The sequence below is a fragment of the Hypanus sabinus genome, chromosome 7 (genome assembly GCF_030144855.1).
Source record: "Hypanus sabinus isolate sHypSab1 chromosome 7, sHypSab1.hap1, whole genome shotgun sequence".
NCBI classification, from domain to species: domain Eukaryota; kingdom Metazoa; phylum Chordata; class Chondrichthyes; order Myliobatiformes; family Dasyatidae; genus Hypanus; species Hypanus sabinus.
Window position 1 is genome coordinate 6,879,545 of NC_082712.1, and position 20,176 is coordinate 6,899,720.

Below are 20,176 nucleotides of genomic sequence, written 5' to 3' on the forward strand. Positions count from 1 at the left end.
AGATAGATCCTTGGGGCACCACACATGAGCCATATAATGGAAAGAGGACTTAAATGTATTAAACTGCAGCTTTACTACAAGATCCACTTCCAAGGCCATAAAAATCTTCTACACATGCACCATTGCAGAGCACCATCATTTGTTCCTGTGCCTCCCATTTAAAGTCCTCCTCCTCTCACTTCAATGCACTAACTCTCCCTATCTCTAAGTTTCCCAATCTCCAGGAGAATTCCATAGATGTAGGTAATTGGCAGCTTTCCTGATTCCTAATTTCAGGAAGTGCAAACATGATGGAATAGCTAAAAGGAGGGAAAAAAAGATGAAAGATAAGTTACTCAGAGCTTGGGAAAGCCTCCCAGCTGAGTACTTTATTGTAAAGGCAATGTCATAAAGGTTTGCATGACATCAGTGATTTCCCTCTGCTGAGTCTTGGTCGAGTGCTTCATTTCACAGCCCTCTGGGTGTCCAAGCACACTGTTCCTTTTGTCGATGACAGATAGTACACCAATGTTGGACTGGAAAAAATATGTTGCAGATGTTCTACAAGACAGCACCATTGCAGACATTGCTATAGTTGGATGCACTCCCAAGAACAAAACCATCTGGGCGTGCAGAAGCGATGGTGTTTTAGGCCAGATTACAGCTCAGGAAGTTGAAGTGATCATCGACAAAGACCGAAAGTCTATCCTCCAAAATGGCATAACTATTGGCGGAAAGAAGTATTCCATCATCCGAGACAACATGCTTTTGGAAGAGGATCCCTCGATGGATGTCAGAACTCTGGGTGATGAGGGAAAGAGCATTTGTATTGGGAAATCTTCCAAAGCTTTGATGTTTCTGATGGGCCGGAAGGGAGTTCATGGTGGAGTCATCAACAAGAAGCTGCATGACATGGTGGACTTTCTAAATAGAACTGGCAACATCTGAGTATAAAATAAAGCTAATGTGCCCTGTAAGTTTGTGAGGCGCATATTTCTTGCTGTGTTATTAGACTGGAAAATTGTTCATGTCTTTGTGTTTTGAGAGATTTCATTACGCAAATTCAATGGGGCTTTGGTTTATAACAAATACCCCACCAATGCTGAGGCTTGAAGCTTCAGAAAGGCTCAGCTGCATTCATGTTGACTGCATTTCCTTGAAGTGGGATGTGGTCTAACCAGGGCTTTCAGTAGTTACGCTATTGCTTCTACCCTCTTCCTCCACTCTTCTGCATATGAAGATCAGCTTTCTCATTAAGGGTAGATGAAGTGAGAAGCTGGGAAGTGATAGGCAGAGGAGGCAAGGGGCTGAAAAAGGAATCTGATAGAAGGTGGACCATGAGAGAAAGAGGAGTCAGTACACCAGAGGGAGGTGATGGGCAGGTAAGAAGGAAACCGGACTAGGAAATGGCAAAAGAGTGGAGAAGGGAGGAGAAATTACTGGAAGTTAGAGAAATTGGTGCTCATGCTATTAGGTTGGAGGCCACCCAGATGGAATGAGATGTTGCTCCTCCAACCTGAGCTGTAATCATATTAAAGGGTGAACCAGGCTCGAAAGGCTCGACTGTCTGCCAGTACACACAGTGTACTGGAGATTCAATGGCAGCATTTTGTGTCTGTTGCTCAAGATAGCCTGCATCTGCAGAACCTCATGTCTGTGGTCTGTCTACCATTGCTTCTTTTTTCTTATATTGTCCTTGCATCTTGAATGAGCTTAGCAGCTAAAGGCTGACAATTTGAAACAGTGGAAAACATGATTGGCATTAAATGCAAAAAAAATTGACAATTAAAAGAAAATGTTGGTTGGAAAGAGAAAAAAATACTCCAAAGGCAAATTAGTCTCAGCCAAGATGTTTATTGAGGTCAGGTTACTGAAGTACTGAAAACTGTCTCCAGATTACAGATGGATTAACCACATTCTAACAAGTACAGTACAGAGGGGGATTATCACCAAACATATCGAGAATAAAAATATGTAAACATGTCCATTGTATGCACGTGTATAATATAAATGGGGAAAAAAGCCTACTCTCACTTTAGCAGTTGCAGAGTATTTATTGTCTTTTAACCATTTAGCCATTTCCCCTGTAAACCCCAACAACAGAGTCAGTACAGAAACTTAAGATGTGCAGACTTGGTTTCAGGCTTGACTCCTGGGTTGCGTGCTGATGACAGTGTACGCAAAATGATTGAGCTCAGTACCCTGAGATGGGAATGGATAAATTTGTAGCCACCACTCCAATTTCTGACTCCTATCTGGCATATCCTGATGGTGACAGTAATCTATGATATGCTGCCTTCCTGCTAATGTGGCTTGCATAAGCAAACGTCAGTGGTCAACTGGTGTCTGGAGCAACTGTCCAGAAATAGAACAAGATAGTACAGAATGGGCCCTTCAGCCCACAATGTTGAATTGACCTACTCCAGAAACAATCAATGTTTCCCTCCCACACAGCCCTTCATTTTTCTTTCTAAGAGTCTCTAATGTCTCAATCTCTACCATCCCTGGCATAGTGTTTTGCATACCCAACACTCTGTGTGTAAAGAGCCTGCATCTGACATGGATCAACATCATGAGGGAAGGTCAACCACTTTCTCTGGGCTCAACTGAGCTCACGATGAGAACCAATCTGTCCTTTATCTCAGTAAGTGACTGCAGTTCTATCCAGCACCCTCCTTGCAAATGAACACAGAATGGGGATGGTAGTGTGGTTAGCAGCCAGAAAGTCCTAGACCACAGATCCAGAAATAAATTCTAAGAACTACCATGGTGGTTGGAAAAATGCAAGCAATTAAATGAGTCATTAATTTAGGAAAAAAAATAGTAGTCTCAATAACCAGTAGTCTCAGTAAACTACTGGGTTGTCATCAGGTTGACTTAATGCCCTTCAAGAGAGGAACACAAAGAAAAAGAACACACACAGAAAAATCTGAAAGAAGAACAGAAATATTCAGCAGGTCTGACACCATCTGTGGAAAGAGACCTTCACAGATACCACCAGGCCAACTGAACCTGCTTGTCGTTACCTGATATGACGACCCACCAGTGTCATTGACTCTTAAGAAGAAGAAGAATAGCCCTCAACTCAGCAGTGGAGTTATCAGGGCACCATCATGACGGTGTTTCTGTAGCAAGCTATTTTGTTTTTATGAGGCTGAGTTGCTAGCTCGACGCTCAACCCCACTTGGATTCGAACTCGGGAACCTTCGCTCTCGAGTCCGGCGCTGATATTATTGCGCCACCAAGGGGGATATTGACTCTTAAACATCCTCGAATTTACGAGGATGTAAATTAATGAATTAATGAATAATGAACAATTAATGCTGACTTTGCCAACAGCATCCACATCCCTTGAAGGATTTTTTTTAAATTCTGAAATTACAGCAGCTGAGAGAGTAGGAGAAACTAGTGAATTTCAGTGAAAATATTGCAACCCTAAAATGTCAGTCTCTCCTACTGAACGTCCAACTGATTCCTCTTTTCCCTATATGTTTTCTATTTCAAGAATCTAATGTGGATGTTGCCATCTAATCCTGGCCCAAAGTGGGCAAAGAAGGTGCCTGTTTCAGTCTGGTTTGTGTTATATTAACTGAGTTCACCTGTTAAGGGATTGATTCAGCTTAGTAAGAGAGATTGGTCCCAGGTCAATCTGCTGGGACTCCAACTCCTTTTGAAGGTGTGTAGACATGGCTACACAGTCCAGGACAGTCCAGGTTGTGCGTGCTAAGCAACCTGCTGCAAGAGATTCAAAAGAACTGTCCCTCTGAAACAGTTCCTCATCAATGGGGGCACATGGACACCAAGAAGATGGACTGGCATTCCAGCAGTTTGACTGGGTCTCTGCAGTACCCTACGCATTGAGGTAATGTCTGAGGTGAGACCACAGAACAATGGAATTATTTTCTGTACAAAAATAACAAAGACCTACTTTAAGATGACCTCACAGGCATCATATAACAAACTTTCAAGCCCTTAAATTTTCAACTCTTGTTTCAAAACAATAATCTACCATTTTAGCAATAAGTAATAATTCTTTATCAATTCACCCTCTGAGCTTCTAAAACAAAGATTGATTGTAATTAGCGAAAGCAGTGTCAGCTGTTAACCTGTCAGAGTGATTCACTATAGTCGTCGCATGTGGTTGTTAATGTAATTGCATAGACGAGTTTGCACTTCCCAACCCTGGAACACTGCAAATTGCTTCAAAGCCAAAAGAAGTACATTTGAAATACAATCACTTTTGTCACACTGACAACTAGCAAACACAAGAACAACTGGTCTTAATTTCTTCATTGTGTAAACAGTTTTTTTTTATCAGTGGGTCAAGCAGAACCTTTGGAAGGAAATTATCAGCCAGATTCAAGTCAAGACCCTTTAACTGGACTAGATTTATTTCAGTCTCTTGTATCTGTTTTAGTGATGCTGTTCTGGCTTAGACAGCTAGGAGAAGTTCCTCCCACAAACCCCAAACATCACGTGGGATATTTTTCTGGGAGATTAACATCTCATTTTTCTCAGAAACTGGCTGCAAGGTTAGGGAAGCCTAATTCTGCTCCTATGTGGGAATGACAAGGAACAAGATCAAGTGACAGAGCTCCCACTTTATCATTTTGGCAATTAAGGGTAGATCTGGAACTTGTGTTACAACAAAAGTGGTAGCAATCTTGCTGAAGAGCTAAGCTTTAGGGCTCGGCCCATTTTAGTGCTTTATGTACCAACACTGAATCTAGTCTAGTCCTAGAAGACATCATGCTGTCACCCATGTTGTCTTCCAGATGGAAATCAATTTTTCAGGTGGACTTGTGAGTTAAGTGTCCTTCTCATGACATTTATCCCAATTGCTATGGAAGAGGAAGCTTGAAGAACACAAATAGGGTGTTGTGTTTGTCTGTGTTACAACAGTGTTTATGCTTCAAAAGTCAGGTATGGGCTGTGAAGCATTTTATGATGTCCTGAGGATATGAATGGTTACGCTACGTTATGTAGTCCCTGAAGCTCAGGGGCAATTAGGAACAGGACTGCCAGTAACATTCCACATACTGTGAACAAAATGTTTAAAGTTGGAACTAGTGTTGGCAAAGTTATCTCCCTCAGCAATTCTTATTCCACCAAAGTAGCGCAAACAACTACGGCAAAGAAAAAAAGAAATTGCCTTTAGTGTCACCATCATACTTGGGTGAGTTACTTCGACATTACACATGAACTGTGTATCTACAGTAGACTCCTGAATCCAAACAAGTTTCACTTGACAAGTGATTCTGTAGAATTTCATAAGTCTTTTGTTAGTCAGTATTAAAAGCTTTGAGGGTGAAACATTAGTTAAAAAAAAGATTTGGCAGTGATATTGAACAGTGTACATATTGTACATAACCTTCACTTCTCCAAATGGGTGTTGGTACCCAAAGAAGGAATATATTAACATTGGGAGTAAAGTAACACAACTATACATTAAGATAACAGCAGTAACCCCAGAATAGTTAAAAGATAAAAGTTGATTAAAATATATATCTGCACATGTAAAATAAATACATTATAAATACACAAATCAAGAACTAAACCAGAGGAAATCCCTCCTCAAAACTGAACAGCTTTTCATTGTTACTTTTCATCCATTCCCTTCTGGTTTACATTTGCAAAACACTTATTGCAGATGTCAGAAAGACATTTTTTTTGCATTGTGCTTGATTTGTTCAGCAGGACATAGTGGAAGATAAAAAAGGAATTGACCTTAAGACCCCGATTGGCAGAATCTGGTATTGGTGTTTGTGCAACGATGCAGAACGATGGAACATTTAAAAAAAAACAAGCAATTAACTTTCCAATAAGTTTTTTTTAAAATGTGAAAGTGGATCAATAAATCAGCAAGGCTGTTTTAAAAAGGCAATCCAGTGTAAAATAATGCAAAGGCAGTTGAACGTTCATTATAGGAATATGGTAATGCTCAGAAGGTCCCTTTAGTTGGAGAAATCCATTTGCCATATGAGTGTCATACGCTCTTTTCTCGCTGCTGCCATCAGGGAAGTGGAATCTGGCGAAGTGGGTCATAGGTACCCCACCACAGGTTCAGGTATAGTTATTACCCCAAAATCATCAAGCTCTTGGACCAGATAACTCAAAACTGAACTACTTCCACAAACTATGGATTTACTTTCAAGTACTCTACAACTCAATTTATTTAGAGCGTGGAACAGGCCCCTTTGGGCCCAGCAACCCATTTATTTAATCCTAGCCTAATCATAGAGCAATTTACAGTTGCCAGTTAAACTTGTCATTGGACTGTGTGAGGAAACCCATATGCTCAAGGGAAGAACATGCTAACTTCCTACAGAGGACAATGGAATTGCACTCCGAACTCCCAACACCCTGAACTGTAAGTGTCACATTAACTGCTACACTACCATGGTGCCCTGTTCTCTATGTTCATTACTTATTTATCATTATTACTTAGGGTTTTTTATATTTGTACAATTTGTTGTCTCCTGCACATTGGTGGTTTGTCAGTTTTTGTATGTGCAGTTTTTCATTGATTCTATTGTGTTTCTTTGTATATGGTGTCATATCTGCACTTGGTTAATAACATTACTTAGAACTTTGAAGTGAGCTGCCATTGTTTTTGTACCTGATTGTTCTAGTCAGGTTGCCAGGAAACATGTCTATTTAAAAATCATCTAGCTCACTAGAACATCTTGTTCTCCAACACCCTTTTGGGAAGGAACTCTGTCACTCCTGAAGGACCTGCATTATAGAAAAAGGTTAAATAGCTTATGACTTTATTCCCTGGAGCGTAGGAGAATGAGGGATTTGATAGAGGCATACAAAATAGTTCCTTAAGGTTCTGGATGGTAGTGGGGATAAGCTCCCACTACCCATTAAAAGTTCCCAATGGTGTGCATCTCAAATAGTCTCTAACAACCAAGTCCAGCACCAGGCCTTCATGTATAGCTTAGCTATTCTGCCTGCTGGAACCATTTCTACTGACAGGAGACAGTGCAAAATCAGGTTACTAGTGCCTTAAAACCAGTCATTTCGGGCAGATAGGGCTTGTCGGTCATGTTTTCATGTGACCCTGATCAGCGGGTGGGGTTGCTAAGCAGGTGCTACACCTGCCCAGTGGTGCCTGTGGGCTAACAGAGGGAAGGAGTGCTTTACATCTCCTTTAGGAGAGACACATCTCCACTCTGCCACCCAGGATGGTAAGGAAGGCAAATAGCATGCTTGCTTTCATTCTTTGGGGTCTAAGAGTAAGAAAACTATGTTGTAGCTAAACAAGCAACACACAAAATGCTGGTGGAACGCAGAAGGCCAGGCAGCATCTATAGGGAGAAGCACTGTCGACGTTTCGGGTCGAGACCCTGTCAGGACTAACTGAAAGGAAAGATAGTAAGAGATTTGAAAGTAGGAGGGGGAGGGGAAAATGCGAAATGATAGGAGAAGACTGGAGGAGGTGGGTGGGAGTGGTTCTCACCCAGGGTCCGCTGACCTCTCGGTTAATGGTCCGGGGGTCCATGGCATTTAAAAAATGTTGGAACCCCTGTTCTAGAACTCAGAGGCTGAGGGGAGACCTAGGAGTTTATAAACTTAAAGGCGTAGACAGTGTAGATGGATTATATGTGCATATAAGGTGAGGGGGGAAGGCTTAGAGAAGGTGAGTGAGGTAAGTTTTTTTACACACAGATTCCCGGAACAGGCTACCAGGGGTAGTGATTGAAGTAGATACGATAGTGGCATTTACAAGAACAAGATCTTAAGGTAGTCACGTTGAAGAGGGATATGGATCAAAAAAGGCAGAAAGGATTTAAATTAATATGGCATTGTGTTCAGCGCAAATGTTGTGGGCTGATGGGCCTGTTCCTATGCTTTACTTTTCTGTGTTCTTCAGTATGCCATGGCCCAAATCGCAGCCTTACCACAACTTATTAAAAATGGTTTAAAAAAAAAGTTGTCTTCCCCAAAACACCTCCCAGTGTCCAAACTACCTAATCTGCACATCTAAACATGTAGCTGGCAGCAAGATGGGTCATGCAGACCAATTAGGTCAGGTGCTCAGCACCCTTGCCCTAGCGGCTTGCAAAAGTACCACAGGCATTGTAGAGTTGGACTTTGAACCTCCAAGCAAGGGCGAATGGGAAGTGAGAGGACAGCAGCCCACAACAAAGCATGAGGACATGATTGAGGTTGCCTGCAATACACCCTAAGACTGCCCCTTCCAAGTAAAGAACAGCCCGACAATATTCATGTCTGTGGCTCACTCTGGAAGTATGGGAAAGGCACCACAGGGTGACCAGCACCCCAAGCAATGAGACAGCTGGAGGTGGAGGGTGGTGAAAGATGGATGAGGAGGGAATAGGTCAAAAATACATTCTCTGCCGATAATGCATCGCACAAGATTTCTGAATCCAATCGCCCTTCAAGCTCGTGCAGTCACAGTCTTGGTGCGTCAGAAGCAAGGTCAGTGTAGAAGTCGGACAGGTGCCTGTTGTGCCCAGGCCTACACCGGCTGCTTCAGTGCGCAGGGCCTGTATGAAAGAAAAGAAACGTGTTCCACAGGGCCCACAGATCACTGCAGTGGGGGTCCTTTCCTCTTCTGCTCCAGTTCTTGCAGCCGTTCCTCCCGGTGCTGGGCGTGCTGGCTGCCCACCTTGTGTGCTGTTTCCGTCGCTGTGATGTCGATCTGTGCATACTTGGATGAACTCGCCCCTGCTGGAGAGAGGTGCATACGACCATCAATGAGAGTAGGAGGACATACTGAGAGCCAAAGCTCCACACAACCTCTCCAGAGATCAAGTTCAATTCCCACCGCTGTCTGTAAAGAGTTTTATGTTCTACCCATGACCACGTAGTTTTCCTGCTGCATTCCAAAGACTTAGAGTTTAGTAAGAATTAGTGAGCTGTGGACATGCTACATTGGCACCCGAAGCAAGGCAACACACACTGTGTTGGTCATTGACACATTTCTCTGTCTGTTTCAATGTACATGTGACAAATAAAACTAATCGGCCTTGATGAAGGGTCTCAGCCTGGAACATCAACTGTTCATTCCTCTCCATAGATGCTGCCTGACCTGCTGACTTCCTTTAGCATTTTATGTGTGTTACTCTTTTTGTTAATCCTTTTCTCAAACAGCAGTGAATAATGCATTCCAGCATTCACATGATGGGAGTTCTCCTTTGCCAGTGCTTGTAATAACAAATGGGTCTGTTAGAGCTGGAGGACTCTGCCTAAGAGGCTGGAACAGGCAAAGATACTGTTAGTTTCTGGCCAGATAATATATCACTAGGGAATAGAAGGCTACAGAGCAAGTGCTGGTGATAGATTAACGTAGATGGGTTCTTGATGATTAGCATACACATGATGGGCTGAAGGATTTGTTTCTGTGCTGTAGAAGTTTATGACTTAAACAGTTATGTTGAAGTTGTGTAAGATGTTGATGAGGCCTAATTTGGAGTATTGTGACTAAAACGGTATACCTACTTACAGAAAAGATGTAAATAAGGTTAAAAGAGTACAGAGAAAATTTACAAGGATGTTGCCAGGTTAGAAGACCTGAGTTATATGGAAAAATTGCATACGTTAGAGCTTTTTTTCCTTGGAACATAAAAGATTGACAGGAGCTTTGATAGAGGTATACAAAATTGTTAGGGATATAGCTGGATAAATGCAAGCAATCTTTCTCCATTGAGGTTAGGTGGGACTACAGCCAGAGGTCATTGGTTAAGGGTGAAAGGTGAAAAGTTTAAGGGGAACATGACAGTAAACTTCTTCATTCAGAGGGTCATGAGAGTGGAACAAGATGTCAGCACAAGTGCCTGTGAGCTTGATTTCAATGTTTAAGGTAAGTTTAGATAGGTACATGGATGATAGGGATTTGGAAAGCTCTGATCCCAGTGCGGGTCGATGGAAGTAAGTAGTTTATAGTTCATCATGATCTTGATGGGCCAAAAGGCCTGTGTTTCTGTAATGTACTATTATGACTCCATGGGGATGGCTCAAGGAACAAGGGGCACAAGGTTAAAGTTTTGGGTAAAAGGGTAAGAAGAAATTTGAAGAAAAAAATTCACAGAGAGTGGGGATATGCTCATTACATGCAAGGAAAGAGATTCAGTCAGGTCCAAGAAAAGGCATTTAGATAAGCACTCTATAGGGATCAAATCTGAAAGGCCTAAGACAGAGTGGACATGGTGAGAATGCTTCCAATAAAGATTAGCTTTATTTGCCTCTTGTACATCAAGACATACAGTGAAATGCTTCCGTTACATCAACGATCAACTCAGTCCGAGGATGTACTGGGGGCAGCCTGCAAGTGTTGCCAAGCTTCCAGTATCAATGTAACATTCTCACAACTTAATAACCTGTACATCTTTGAGATTTGGGAGGAAACTGGACCACACAGAGGACACCCAGTCATGGGGAGAACATACAAACACCTAGCAGACAGTAGCAGGAATTGAACCCCATTCACCGGTGCTGTAGAGTACTATGCTAACTGCCACACTACTGTAATGTAGATAGGTTCTTGATGATTGGCATGGGCTGAAGGACTTGTTTCTGTACTGTAGGAGTTGATGATTCCATGAGCGTGGCTCAAGAAACAGGCATGAGGATAAAGTCTGGGTAATATGTACAAGACTGAGGATGTTTTCACTGCCTGCAAAGAAACAGACTCAACCAGATCCAAGAAAAGGCATTTTTGGAAAAAGAAATTGGCCTAATTCAATCATGGCTGATCCTTATTTTTTCCCCCTCCTCAGCCCCACTGTCCAGCCTTCTCTCCATACCCTTTGATGCCATGGCCAATCAAGAACCGATCAAGCTCTGACTTAAAAAAACCCAGTGACCTGGCCTCCACAGCTGCCACTGGTAATAAGTTCCACAAAATCACCACCCTCTGGCTAAAGAAATTTCTCTGCATCTCTGTTTTAAATGGAGGTCCCTCTATCCTGAGGCTGTGCCCTCTTGTCCTAGACTCCCCCACTATGGGAAACATCCTTTCCACATCTGCTCTGTCTAGGCTTTTCAACATTCAAAAGGTTTCAATGAGCTCCCCCTTCATCCTATATTTCAGTGAGTACAGACCCAGAGCTATCAAACGTTCCTCATATGATAACCCTTTCATTCCCGGAATCATCTTTATAAACCTCCTCTGAACCCTCTCCAATGCCAGCACATCTTTTCTTAGATATGAAGCCCAGAGCTGTTCACAATACTCAAGGTGAGGCCTCACCAGTGCCTTATAAAGCATCAGCATCACATCCTGCTCTTGGATTCTAGACCTCTTGAAATGAAAGCTAACATTTCATTTACCTTCCTCACCATCAACTTTACCTGCAAATTAACCTTTAGGGTGTTCTGCCCAAGGACTCCCTTTGCAACTCATATTTTTGGATTTTTTTTGCCATTTAGAAAATAGTCTGCACATTTATTTCTACTACCAAAGTGCATGACCATGCATTTTCCAACATTGTATTTCATTTGCCATTCCTTGCCCATTCTCCTAATCTGACTAAGTCTTTCTGCAGCCTACCTGTTTCCTCAACACCACCTGCCCCTCCACCAATCTTCACATCATCTTCAAACTTGCAACAAAGCCATCGATTCCATCATCTAAATCACTGATATACAGCCTCAAATGAAGCCATCTTAACATGACCACCAAAAAACTGAAAGGCCATGGTAGAATGGATGTGGTGAGGATGTTTCCTATAGTGGGAGAGACTAGAACCTGAGGGCACAGCCTCAGAATAGGGCAAAATAGAGATGAGGGAGAATTTCTTCAGCTAGAGTGGAACTCATTGACACAATTAGCTATGGAGGCCAAGTCATTGGGTATATTTAAAGTGGAGGTCGATAGGTTCTTGAATAGTAAGGGCATCAAAGGTTATGGGGAGAAGGCAGGAGAATTAGGTTGAGAGGAAAAATAACAGACACATTCTACTGGCAGAGCAGATTCAATGGGTTGTATAGCCTAATTCTGTTCCTATGTCTTATGGTCTAAGTTGCAGGGCTCTGGGGAAAGTCTGAGAGAATGGGACTGGCAGGATTTCTCAATTAGAAGGCAAGTTTGACTTGATGGGCTGAATGGTAAATTAGTTTATTATTGCCACTTGTACCAAAGTACAGTGAGGAAAAACAACTTCATGCCATCCATACATATCATTTCATCACATCAGTACATTAAGGTAGTACAAGAGTAAACAATAACAGAATGCAGAGAAAGTGCAGTGCAGGCAGACAATAAGGTGCAAGATAGATGATGAAGTAGATAGGTGAAGTGTCCTCCTTCTATGCTGTAACAGTTTAATGAATTGGTGAACCACTACCAAAGATCAACGGCATGGGAGATCCACAGGTGAGGAATGCATTACTGCTCTACAGTGGTTGCAGTGTTCTCCTGAAGGTCTGAAAGAACCACTACTGCAGTGATACACATCACAAACTCAGGAGATTAGTTGTTATTAGTAATGCAAGATTTTGCCCTTCCTTCCAGATGCCTAATGTAGCATTCAACTTGGTAACAGCAGCTATATCGTTATACTAAAACTGTGCATCATTCATTTAGAATCTCTCAAGCAGGAGTTAATAACACAGAATATATTACCATTGTAGAGCTTTAATAGATCACTTAAGTTAACATCTCATCCATTTCCAGCCTGACCCGTTAATGTTCTGTTTTAAGGGGTTTTTTTTTTACCTTTATATGAGGTAATTTTACCTTATCATCGTCTTACAACACAGAACCAAGCCCTTCAGCCCAACTTGTCCACTCCATGCCAATCAAGATTCCCATCTACACTAATACCATTTTTCAGTAATTGAATTAGACTGTAAAACCATAAGACAAAGGAGCAGAATTTGACCATTTGGCCCATTGAGTCTTCCTCGCTATTCCATCATGGCTGGTTCTTTTTTTTTCCCCAATACAATTATCCTGCCTCAGTCCCATATCCTTTAACAAGTTTACTAATCAAGAACCTACCACGTGCATACTCTATTCTAGATCAGTGTTAGGTGTTTGAGATTGTTATAGCACCATTGGTTTGCTTGGGGTCAGGTTGGGGATCATTCCTGAGTCTTTGGATTGGCTGAAGTCAGGTCAAGTTTAGTTTGGTAGCTGAAATAGTAGAAGAACTCAGTCAGTCACCTGTGGAAAGAGAACAAGTAATGTTCCTGTTCAAAACTGATGAAAGATCTTTGACCTGAAGCATTGACTGTTTTTTGTTTCCTACAGATTCTACTTGACTGGTGGCATTTTTCAGCATTTCCAGCTTAGTTTCTGATTCCAACAGTGATAATTTAATCAGAATCAGGTTTAATATCACTGGCATATATCATGAAATGTAACGTCTTGCAGCAGTAGTACATAATGATAGAAACTATAAATTACAATGTACATATAAAAAAGAAAATTAAATTAAATAAGAGAAGAAAAAATAGAGGGGTAGTGTTCATGGGTTCATTGTCCACTCTGAAATCTGATGACAGAGGAGAAGAAGCTGTTATGGAACATTGAGTGTGTGTCTTTAGGCTCCTGTACCTCTTCCCTGATGGTAGCAATGGGAAGAGGGTATGTCCTGGCTGCTGGAATCCCTAATGATGAATGCTGCCTTTCTGAGGCATCGCCTTTTGAAGGTGTCCTGGATACTGGGGAGGCTAGTGCCCGTGACTGAGCTGGCTGAGTTTACAGCTTTCTGCAGCTTTGATGTCCATAAAATTAGTCGAAAATACCTCTTAGTTGACCAGTTACAGCATAATTATACAGCACAAAGGCAGGCCCTTGCTGAACTATGAATATGCCTAGTCCCATCGACTCGCATAGCCCTCCATACCCCTCCAATCCACTTGCCTATCCAAAGTTATCATACAATATGTAATCAAACTTGCATCCGCTAGCAGCTCGTTCCATACTCTCACTACCCTCTGAGTGAAGTTCCCCTTAAATTACCTTTCACCCTTAATCTATGACCTCTAGTTCTAGTCTCACCTCTCCTCAGTGAAAAAGCCTTCCTGCATTTACCCTATCTATACCCTTCATCATTTTGTTTACCTATATGGTCTATATTAATACTAAGATAGTCTATATTAATATTAAGAGATACTTCGGCAGAGGAGATATGGACCATATGGATTAGTTTAATATGGTGTCACAATCAGTGCATAGGTAATGGGTCTGTACTGTTCTATGTTCTTTGAATATATGGGTGATTATAAATAATAGCTATTAAGGCAACAATGCAGTTAAGACCATAAGATATAAGAGTGAGTTGGGCCATTTATCCCATCGAGTCTGTTCTATCATTTGATCATGACTGATCTATTATCCCTCTCAACTCCATTCTCCTGCCTTCTCCCTGTAACCTTTAGCACTCTTCCTAATCAGGAACCTATCAACCTCCACTGTAAGTAAATCCAGTGCCTTGGCCTCCACAGCCATATGTAGCAATGAATTCCACAGATTCACTACCCTCTGGCTAAAGAAATTCTTCCTCATCTCTGTTCTACAGGGATGTCCTTGTATTCTGAGGCTGTGCCTCTGGTCTTAGACACCCCACTATGGGAAACATCCTCTCCATGTCCACTCTATTTAGGCTTTTCAATATTTGCTGAGTTTCAGTAAGTTACCCCCTCATTCTTCTAAACTCCAGTAGGTACAGTTCCAGAGCCATCAAATAGTCCTGGTATGTTAAACCTTTAACTCCTGCAACCGTTCTTGTGGACCTCTTTTTATTTATGAGAGCTTCATTTTAACTAGAAGAGGAGGTTGGAAACGCAAGTCTTGTGGCATCACTCTGCTGAATTACCTCGAATGGCAGCACCGGGTTCCTGGAGCTCAAGCTCCATGTAGTGGAGCTGCTTCTTAGACACTGGACTCACTGGGATGTTGACATATGTTGCCCCTTCACCATGAGATCTGTCAGGTCCAGAGAGATCTGGAGAGTAAGCAAATGCCCCACCTGAGAACAGTGGAGAGCAGATTTAAAGAAATTACAGTAAAGGTTTGGAAAACTAACGATAAAATAGTCTTTGACCTGAGACTGTGAAAGATTCATTGACATAATATCAGTGAGTAGAGTAGTAATCTGTAAACAGCTAGAACAGAACCGTGTTATCCCCAACTCTTCACTATCACTTTGCATTCTGACTCATTGCTAGTTGGATAGCAATACAGCCACTGCCCCATTAATCCCATGATCTCTAGGTTCACTGGAAAGTTTGATATCTGACTCTTGATGAAATTCTTTTTGAAATTCCATATACAAGCCACCCACTTTGCCGTTACTTCAGTAAAGAGCTCAATCAAGTTAGTCAATCAGATTTGCTTTATCTAAAGCAAAATCTGGTGGAGGATCATTGAAAGGTCTGGATAGAGTGAATATAGAGAAACATCTCCTATAGTGGGTGATTCTAGAACCTGCGGGCACAGCCTTAGAATAGAAGGCCATCCCTTTAGAACAGAGATGAGGAGAAATTTTATTAGCCAGAGGGTGACCAATCTCTGGAATTCATTGCCATAGATAACTGTGGAAGCCAAGTTATTGAGTACATGTAAAGTGGAGGTTGATATGTAGGTATTTGATCAGTAAGAGCATCAAAGGGAGAATGTAGGAGGATGAGGTTAAGAGGGATAATAAATCTGCCAAAATCTCAATGGGTGATGACTCGCATGTTAAGGACTAGAGCTGCAGCTTGATGACCTTTAGCTCATATAGGAGAATGAGGTGATAGAAGGAGCTACAGGAGGTAGTCAACCAAAGTTGCAGGAAGGGTAACTGTCATCAGAGTGAAAGAGAATACTCAGCTAGTGCAGAGTACCCCGTTCCCCTCAATAATAAGTATACCGCTTTGGACACTGTTGGGGAGAACGACCTACCCAGGGAACCCAAAGCGACTGGGACTTTGGCCCTGATTCTGGCTCTGTGGCTTGGAAGGGAAGGAATGCAAAAAGAGGAGTGCAGTAGATATAGGGGATTCAATAATTGGAGGAGCAGAAAGCCAATTCTGTGGACATTAAAGAAATGGCATGTTGCCTCCCAGGTGCCAGGCCATTCTAAAGGTTTGGGGTGAACAGCTAGAAGTCGTGGTACATATTGATACTAACAATATGGGTAGGAAAAAGAAGGCAATCCCGAAGAGGGAATATTGGGAGTGAGGCAGAAAGCTGAAATGCAGGACCTCCAGTGCAGTAATATCTGGTTTGCTTCCATTGCCATGTACCAGTGAGGGTAAGAAAGGTACAGGAGGCATGGTTTCAGATTTCTGGATCATTGGGATCTCTTCTGTTGAACGTAAACCTGTACAAAAATGACGGCTTACTCCTGAATCCAAGGGTGACCAATATCCTTACAGGCAGGTTTTGCTAGATCTGTTGGGGAGGGTTTAAATTGGCAGAGCGATGGAAACTGGAGTGATAGGGTTGAAAATAGGACAGTTGGTATACAACGAGATGCAGTGTTGTGAGACAGTGAGGAAAGACAAGCAGATGATAGGTCAAAATTGCAGCCAGTAGGATGAGTTAAAGTGTAACATGGGGCCAAAATCAAAAGGGGTGATGGTTTTATATTTTAATGCATACAATATATGGAATAAGGTAGATGATCTTGTAGCATAGTTAGAGATTGGCAGGTATGATGTTGTGGGCATCTCTGAGTCGTGGCTGAAAGAAGATCATAGTTGTGAGCTTAACATCCAAGCATACACATTGTATCAAAGGGACAGGCAGGTTGGCAGAAGAGATGGGGTAAAAAATGAAATCAATTCCTTGGAAAGAGGTGACATAGGAGTAGAAGATGTAGAATCCTTGTGGGTAGAGTTAATAAACTGCAAAGGTGAAAAGACCCTGATGGGAGTTATATACATGCTTCTGAACAGTAGCCAAGATGAGGGTATGTCAAAAGGTCAAAAGGATAGTCATGGGGGATTTCAGTTTGCAGGTAGTGGGAAAATTAGGTTGGTGCTGGATCCCAAGAAAGAAAAATTGTGTAACGCATTTTAGAGCAGCTTGGGGTTGAGCCCACTAAGAGAATGGCAATTCTGGGTTGGGTGTTATGTAATGACCCAGATTTGATTAGGGAGCATAAGGTCAACAGACCATTAGGAGACAGTGATCATGATATGATAGAATGCACCCTGCAGTTTGAGAAAGAGAAGCTAAAATCAGATGTACTGTATCAGTATTTTAGTGGAGCAAAGCGAAATACAGAGGCATGAGAGAGAAGCTGGCCAAAGTTGACCGAATGGGGACACTAGCAAGGATGATGACAGAACAGCAATAGCTGGTATTTCTGGTGGAAATTGGGAAGGTGCAGGAAAGATACATCCCAAAGGTGAATAAGTATACTCAAGGAGGATGAGGTACCCATGGCTGACAGGGAAGTCAAAGGCATAAAAGCTAAAGAGAGGGCTTATAATATAGGAAAAAAATATAGTGTAGTGGGAAGCTTTTAAAAAAACAACAGAAGCCATAAAGGGAGAAATATGAAGATAAGCTACAAATCAAGAACCTATGAATCACTGCTTTAAATATACCCACTGACTTGGCTTCCACAGCACCTGTGGCAATGAATTCCACAGATTCACCACCCTATAGCTAACAAAATTCCTCATCATCCCTGTTCTAAAGCAATATCCTTCTATTCAGAGGCTCTACCCTCTGATCCTACACTCCCCCATTATTGGAAACATCCTCTCCACTCTATCTAGGCCTTTCAATATTCAATGAGATCACCTCCCATTCTTCTAAACTCCAGTGAGTACAGGCCCAGAGCCATCAAAGGACTTACCAGTTAATCTCTTTGTGTCAAAGCTGCCCAACGCTTCATCCTCTGACAACCCTTTCTCCTGAAAACACAAGAAGTTGTGCAAACAGGTTAAATTATTGCTCAGTAGGTGGGATGTTTATACAGTGCTGCGAGAATGGGAGTAACTTGTAAGACTGAATTTTGCGAGTTTCCTGAGACAATCCAAATTACCATATCTATATTTTCTTATGACATAGAAGAAGGGCATTTCAGACCATTGCATAGGTTACACTTCATGGAGCTGAAAGTTATCAAACGCAGTGCAGCACAGGACTTTCCAAGTTGCAAGAGTTGTGCTGAAGCTCAGAATCAGGTTTATTATCACCGACATATAGAACATTACTGCACAGTACAGGCCCTTCAGCCCACAATGTTGTGCTAGCATTGTAACCTACTGTAACAGCAATATGACAAAAGTGTCATGATATTCATTGTTTTGCAGCCGCAATGAAATGCAATACATAAGCATTACTACAAATCACAATAATATATCTATGTATTATAGCCCTCTCACCATAGGCTCGTAATGAGTTAGCTATCACTGTGAATACAAACTAATAGCAACATAACTCATGCAGGGGAATAACAATGAAAAGGTCATTATCAGTAAATATACAGGTCTAGGGTAACTATGATCCAGGTAAACACAAAAACATAAGAAGTTGAATGTTCCTTTAAGGGTAAATAAGACTATTACTTATATCACATACAAAATGCTGGAAGAACTCAGCAGGCCAGGCAACATCGATGGAAAAGAGTAGGCAGATGATATTTCGGAATGAATCCTGATGAAGGGTCTCGTGCTGAGACATTGATTGTTTACTCTTCCATAGATGCTGCCTAACCTGCTGAGTTCCTCCAGCATTTTGTGAGTGTTGCTTGGATTTCCAGCATCTGTAGATTTTTTCATGTTTGTGCTATTACCTGTATGAACACCGACACACCCATGCAAATTTACCATTTGCTAGGAAGGAAAAAATTAGCTCACACCAGTATAAAATTAGATTAAAATCTTTTAAAGTATAACAAACAAAATAAATAAATGGCTCCATTATATTAATATTAGTCTATAGCATACACTTAATCATTGGAGCCCATAGTCATATTATCAATCCAGTTTGCTTCACTTCATGCAAAATTCAAAAGAGCAAAGAATGCAGGACTGAAGGCGCTGTATTTAAATGGGCATAGTATTCAGAATAAGGTGGATGAATCATGGCGCAATTAGAGATTGGTTGGTATGACGTGGGCATCACTGAGTCGTGACTGAAAGGAGGTCATTGTTGGGAGCTTAATATCAAAGGATAAACTTTATCAAAAGGACAGGCAGTGGTGTGGCTCTGTGGGTAAGAGATGGAATTACATCTTTAGAAAGAGGTAACATAGGGTCAGGGAACATCGAATCTTTGTGGGTGGAGTTAAGAAACTCTACGAGTGAAAAAACCATTATGGGGATCATATATTAGCCTCCAAATAGTAGCCAGGATATGGGATTGAGATTGCAAAGAGAGTTGGAAAGGGCACGTAATGTCACAATTGTAATGAGGCCTTCAATATTCAAGGGAGTTGGGAAAATCAGGTTGGTGTTCGATTGCAAGAGAGGGAATTTGTTGACTGCCAATGAGTTGGCTTTTTAGAGCAGCTTGTGCTTGAGCCTGCTCGGGGAAAGGCCATCTTAGATTGGGTGATGAGTAATAATCCAGATTTCAATTAGGGGCTTCACGTAAAGAACCCTTAGGAGGCAGTGATCATAATATGATTGAATTCATACTGCAATTTGAGAGGGAGAAGCATAAGTGAAATATATCAGTACCCCTGTGGACTAAAGGGAATTACAGAGGCATGAGAGGAGCTTGCTCAGGGGGATTGGAGGAGGAAAGTGGCGGGTTTGAAGGCAGAGTCTGGGAATAGTTCACAAGGTGCAGAATAGTTATGTCCCACAGAGGAAGTTGTTCTCAAATGGCAGAGATAGGCAACCCCATGGCTGACAAGGGAAGTTAAGGACCAATAAAAGCCAAGGAAAGGGCATATAATGTAGCAAAAGTGAGTGGGAAGTTGGATGATTGGGAAGTTTTTAAAATCCAACAAAAGACACTAAAAAAGCCAGAAGAAGGAGAAAGATGAACTACGGGGGCAAACTAGCCAATAATATAAAGCAGGATACTAAAGTTTTTTTCAGTTATATAAAGAGTAAAAGGGAGGTGAGAATTGATACAGGAAAATGATGCTGGTGAGAAGGACAAAGCAATGGCAGATGAACTTCATATGTACTTTGGAAGACACTAGCTATGTGCCAGAGGACCATGAGTGTCAGGGAGCAGGAGGGAGTGCCATTGCTATTACAAAGGAAAAAGTACTAGGCAAACTCAAAGGGCTTAAGGTGGATAGGGACCAGATGGACTGCA

At 41.8% G+C, this 20,176-nt stretch overlaps 1 protein-coding gene across 7 annotated transcripts in view; it reads right to left on the reverse strand.

Moving 5' to 3' along the window:
• dok7b (docking protein 7b) overlaps positions 1–20,176 on the reverse strand; it is a 120,998-nt gene that overhangs the window by 13,169 nt on the left and 87,653 nt on the right. For 3 of the 7 annotated variants that reach the window (XM_059974126.1, XM_059974122.1, XM_059974128.1), the window contains 3 exons: positions 17,754–17,811; positions 14,775–14,927; positions 939–8,679 (listed from right to left, as the gene is read on the reverse strand). In XM_059974126.1, the coding sequence (XP_059830109.1) occupies positions 8,537–8,679; positions 14,775–14,927; positions 17,754–17,811 (354 nt within the window). In that variant the 3' untranslated portion in view covers positions 939–8,536. Of the gene's footprint in view, positions 1–938; positions 8,680–9,189; positions 13,088–14,774; positions 14,928–17,753; positions 17,812–20,176 lie in introns of those variants that run through there. The other 4 variants (XM_059974124.1, XM_059974123.1, XM_059974127.1 and 1 more) reach the window with 4 other exon arrangements.